Source organism: Tupaia chinensis, unplaced genomic scaffold, assembly GCF_000334495.1.
Source record: "Tupaia chinensis unplaced genomic scaffold, TupChi_1.0 Scaffold000586_1, whole genome shotgun sequence".
Taxonomy (NCBI): Eukaryota; Metazoa; Chordata; class Mammalia; order Scandentia; family Tupaiidae; genus Tupaia; species Tupaia belangeri.
Window position 1 is genome coordinate 86,405 of NW_006160102.1, and position 5,348 is coordinate 91,752.

At 38.4% G+C, this 5,348-nt stretch overlaps 1 protein-coding gene across 1 annotated transcript; it reads right to left on the reverse strand.

The window, feature by feature from the left end:
* Nucleotides 1-4,367: 4,367 nt before the first annotated feature.
* LOC102471763 (olfactory receptor 1013) lies at nt 4,368-5,303 on the reverse strand. Its single transcript, XM_006158372.1, has one exon. The coding sequence runs from the start codon at nt 5,301-5,303 to the stop codon at nt 4,368-4,370; it is 936 nt and encodes a 311-aa protein (XP_006158434.1).
* Between the last annotated feature and the right edge of the window lie 45 nt (nt 5,304-5,348).

Here is a 5,348-nt window from a genome sequence, read left to right on the forward strand (position 1 = left end):
ACTGGGCACTTTTTTTCTGAAGCAAGCGAGAAAACATCCCCGAAGGAGGACACTAAGGCTAAACTCATTTCTCTCACAGGTCAGAAGACTGCCTCTTATGTCAGTACTCTTGGTCTGTTTTTTCAGAAGATCTACCCCTCTCTTGGTTAGGTCCAAAACACTGACTCCCTATTATCATTCATTTCTTTTCTCATCTCCCCCTCTTTTTGTCTGTCACTCAGAAGTAGCATCACTGAGTTAGAGAATATTTTGAAAGGAGACCCACCCTCTTCTTGTTAGTCCACCTACTTTTCTCTCAAGTTAAATACCTCTGTCCTTTCTCTGGGAACAGTGTGAATGCTTTAGGGATTCAAAGGTAGGGAGTACTATTTACACCCTTGCCAGAAGTGTGCAAGAAAGCCTATTTTAAGACAACTCCCATAGAGAAATATTAAGATCAGAAGCCCATATAGTTTCTTCTGGCCCCTGAACTCTTTTTGACCTCAGTTTCAGTGTCTCATCAGTCTGGCTTCAGGCTCTAGACATACCACCTGAGAGTTAAAAGCCTTAGACAATTCAAAATCTTTGCGGAGGCAGTTTCATGGCACATCCCCATTCCCAACAGAATTAGCCCTCTTAGTGCACTCACTCATGTGCACTCACAGCCCTTTCCTCCAGACTGGCAAGAGATTGAATAAACCCCCAGGGGATCTTGGACGTCATACTAATAGTTGCTAGGGTTGCAGACTCTGAACTTCTTGTCATGGTGTTTCCCATTGTACTAGTCCTTTTGTTTGTCCTGTACTGATATCAGTGGCCCATAGCAACTGGAGTTCGTTCCAGAGATATCTCTTAGATTTGATTTACTTGAGAAGTGTTGGGGTTTTCATTGCATTGTGGTGTTTTTAACTTGCAAGAAGCCCAGCATAACTCACCTGGAGTGTGTACGTGAGGCTGGCGGAGCACACTGGGACTCATGGGGTCACACAACTGAGCATGCATCACTGCATCACTGAGCTCTGCTTGCACCACCTGGCTCTGCATGCAATTGTAAGCTGTAGCAGCTCAGGCAGGTCTGAGCAACTTAAATTGCTGCAGGGAGCAGGCACATGCTCAGAAGCCATACCTGCCTTCCTGAACTCCGGAGTTGTTTTTATACTATAGGTGGACAAAATAGTTTGATTAAAACCCCATTGAAATATATGCTTAAGCATTTCAGAAAGTCCTTGATGACAGAGAAGACTACAGAACAAGTTATCAAAGAATTCCTGTAATTATTAATATTTTGCTTTGATGTAAACTACTTTGAAGTGATAATATTAGGTCATTTTAAGTATTATAATTTTTTTAAGTGCTCAGTTGGTTGTATTTGAGAGTTTCCAAGGAGAAGCTTGGAGAGTAATATTTATTGAGTGAGGAAAAGATTTAGAATGAGACTATTGGATATTTGCTCAGTATTTTATAAATATTTATTTTTGGTAAGAAATTCCTTCTATATTCTTTATAAAGAGATTAGTAAATCAAATACATTCATATCAATGTAATTTTAGACAAAGTATTGGTTGTTTTGATCACAGAAAATCAAAGAAATAATCAGCAACAAAACCATTTCTAAATTCTTGTGGACATATGTGTCTGTAGGATTGCGTTTTGTCCTAATAGAGTGTTCTCTTTCACTCCATAGTGCTCTTTCTAGGTCACACAACAACGTACCCCAATTAAGAAAAATAACATTTATCAAGCAATTTGAACACACCCATCTGTGTGTTCCCTCATTGTCTCTGCTTTTACTTTGTACTGATGGAAAACACAGAGTGCCTTAACTGCTTTGTGACCTGACCAGTTGCTTGTTTCCCTGTAGTTGATCCCAAGCTGTGTTCTTGATCATTCCTAGGCACTGAAAAACTTGTTTTGGTTGTTGCTCAAAATGCTAAAAGATTAAACATGTTGCTAAGCAGGTAGAAATTCTTTCATGCTGGGTAACGTCTCTTCACAATCTAAATGATGTATAGCAATTTAATGTATGAATAATAAGAAATATATAAATATACATAAAAAAGAAATTCATAAGAAATTCATTCCTGCCTTGAGCATAACTTCTTAAACCTTCATAAAAGCTCCATAACACAATCCTCTTGCAGGGAGTATACATATATTTAACATCATTGTCTTGCTGTCCTTTTCTTTGGAGATTTTTGGTATAGTGTGCATGTGCTCGCCAGTAAGACAGAGACATACAGATAGAAATCATTTCCAAGGGATGGCCACGCTGCAATCCCTTCTCTTCAATTCTCCTCCTGGGATCTTGGGCACGCATGCACATGCGCCAGGCTTGAGTTTAAGCTACCAGGTCTGGGACTTGAACTGCTATCAACTATATGGGAGTCCAGCAGCACAGCCATTATGCCAACTACTGGTCCCTATCTTGCTGTCTTTTGCAACTTCATATTGCTGGACTCCTCATATCCCCATGGATGTTTCCTTAATAAGTGCTTTGTGTTTCCTGGAATATGAAAAGAGTTCATCTCAGAATTGTTGGAGAAATCTGCATTTAGTGCTTCTTTCTTGGATTACAAACAGACCTCACTTTGGGATTGTTTGGGTCAGTCCTTTGCAGAATTCCCCAGCTAGTACTTTTGGAGAGAGTTAAGCTGCGGGTTCAGAAGACTAGGACCATACTCCAGATCTAATGTCTGTAGTTTTCTTTCTCTCTTTTTCTTTTTTTCTCTTTTTCTTTCTTTCTTTCTTTCTTTCTTTCTTTCTTTCTTTCTTTCTTTCTTTCTTTCTTTCTTTCTCTCTTTCTTTTTCTCTTTCTCCTTTCCTTCTTTCTTCTTTTCTTTTTCTTTCTTTCTCTTTTCTATCTTTCTCTTCTTACTTTGTTTTAGAGAGATTTTTCTATAGGGCATGTGCACTTGTAGAAGAGACAGAAAGATGCATAGACACAAAAAGCAAGAAATCATTCCCCACAGAGGTTAACCAAGTCACAATCTCTTCTCCATTTTCCTTTCAGGTTTTTGGAAATGTACACACAAGTACCATTGAGAGTTTTAAGCCACTGGGTCCAGAACTCAAACCATGGTCAACTATGTGTGAGTCCAGTGACTTAACAATTACACCATCTGCTGGTCCCATGCTTGCTGTTTTCTACTACAAGGTTTTAATTATGAAAAAGAGCTTATACCACACATTAAGGGCCTGGCAAGTTTAGTTATTTTATTCAAGACCATTTATAAACTCAAAGCTAAGTATTATTATGTTCATTTTATAAATGTGGAACTTGTAGCCCAGAGATTAGGACTGGATTTTTAACAAATTATAATGATTGCTGGAGTGACCATGCTTACAAAATTGATTTAAATTTTATTAAAATTAACACAAATAGTAGTAGTTGCTTCACTGTATTAGCTTGGATATTTCTCATTTCTTTTTCTTTTTTATCTGCACTAACTTTCCAACGTATCTGTGCCTCTTTATCAAAAAACTTATTCATTGAATTGGCTCCATAGTGTGGTAGTAATACACTGCTCATGAGAAACTGGATCCCACAGCGTTACCCAGGTTTTAACCCTTGGTGAGGTGAATCAGAACCATGCTGTATATATGCATAATTGCCCGATATCCACCAGGTCCAAAAGAAAGAATTTGTGGCATAACCAGTTTCTGTGGAATGAGAGTACTCATCTCTGTCCCTCATTTGTGTGCACATAGTCTAAAATAAAGTACACATCTTAGCATTTTTTTATTCTTCTGTCACTGGAAAAAGCTCTGTTACTATTTAACTAGAGGGTTTTGGGGTATATTCTCAAAATGTTTATGATCCACATTATGTTTTCTTCATATCCTCATAATTATTATTATCACATGTTGTATAGGGGAAAAATTGGGGCAATGTTAGGAAATAGAATGGGAAAAAATGAATTCTTCAGAATATTAGAAATATTACATGCTTTCATGTTTTATATTAAACCCAGATAGTTTTTAAACATACTATATGGATGCTCAATTGAATCTATAATTCTACATTATATAATGTATATTATAGTACAATCAATAAAGAATTACTGTAATACAAAGAAACAAAATTTTCCTTATTGAATGTGTTTTAAAGAATTATTCACTTAACTTCACCCACTATTACTATTTTCTAATTGAAACAAAGAGAGAAAGAGGGAAAATGAGAAAGCAAGTCGTTAGGTCCAGGAATAGAACCTGGGCAGCCATGCGGGAGTACTTGCACCTTAATCACCATGCCACCCGCCGGCCCATCCCTATTAAATATTTCTTAATAGAAAAAAAAAAAAGGTTTTATTATTTTTTTAAGTCCAGTTTGTCAACCTTCCCTGAAGCAGATTGTTATCAATTAGCAGTAATTTGACAAATTTATTGAATTACACTGTGAGTTGGAACAACTTGAGGAGTTTTTTCAGAGATTCTTTCACATCTTTATTCCTCAGACTATAGATCATGGGATTCAACATGGGAAACAACACAGTATAAAAGGTAGAAATCATTTTGTCTCTCTCAAGGGAATAGCTGGAACTTGGCCGAGAGTAGATGTAGAGAACAGAACCATAGTATAAGGTAACAGAGATCAAGTGAGAAGAGCATGTGGAGAAGGCTTTGAGGCGACCCTGTGTGGAGCGGATCCTTGAGATGGCAGCGATGATGAAAACATAGGAGGCCAGTATGAGCACAGTGGGGGTAATGACATTGGAGGCCAGAAGGAAGTACAGCACAGCCTGGTAGCTCTCCTTCACATCACATGCCAACTTCACCAGGGGTGGGACATCACAGAAAAAGTCATCAATGACGTTGTCACCACAAAAATCCAATGTGAATGTGTTGCTGGTTAGTATGATTGCATTGACAAAACCACCAGTATAGGAAAATATAACCAAACATATGCACGAGCTCCTTGACATGGCTTGAGCATAAAGCAAGGGGTTGGAAATGGCCACATAGCGGTCATAAGCCATGGTGGCCAGCAGATAACACTCACTATAGCCCAGTCCAGCAGAGAAGAAGAACTGGGCCAGGCAACCAGCAAAGGAGATGCTTTTGTCTTCAGAGATACAGGTCATTAGAATCTTCGGGGTGTAGACAGAGGAATACCAGAGATCCAGAAAAGACAGATTTCCAATGAAGAAATACATGGGTGTGTGGAGCCGGGAATCAGTACATATCAACAATATCAGGGTGGTATTTCCCAACAACGTCACAGAATACACACCAAGGAACACTACAAACAGAATCAGCTGCATCACTGGATCTGTTGTGAAGCCCAACAACATGAATTGAGTCACTGTGTGATTGCCTCTCTCCATGACTTGAAGAATAATCACCTACAAATGGAGTAGAGAAAAATTGAA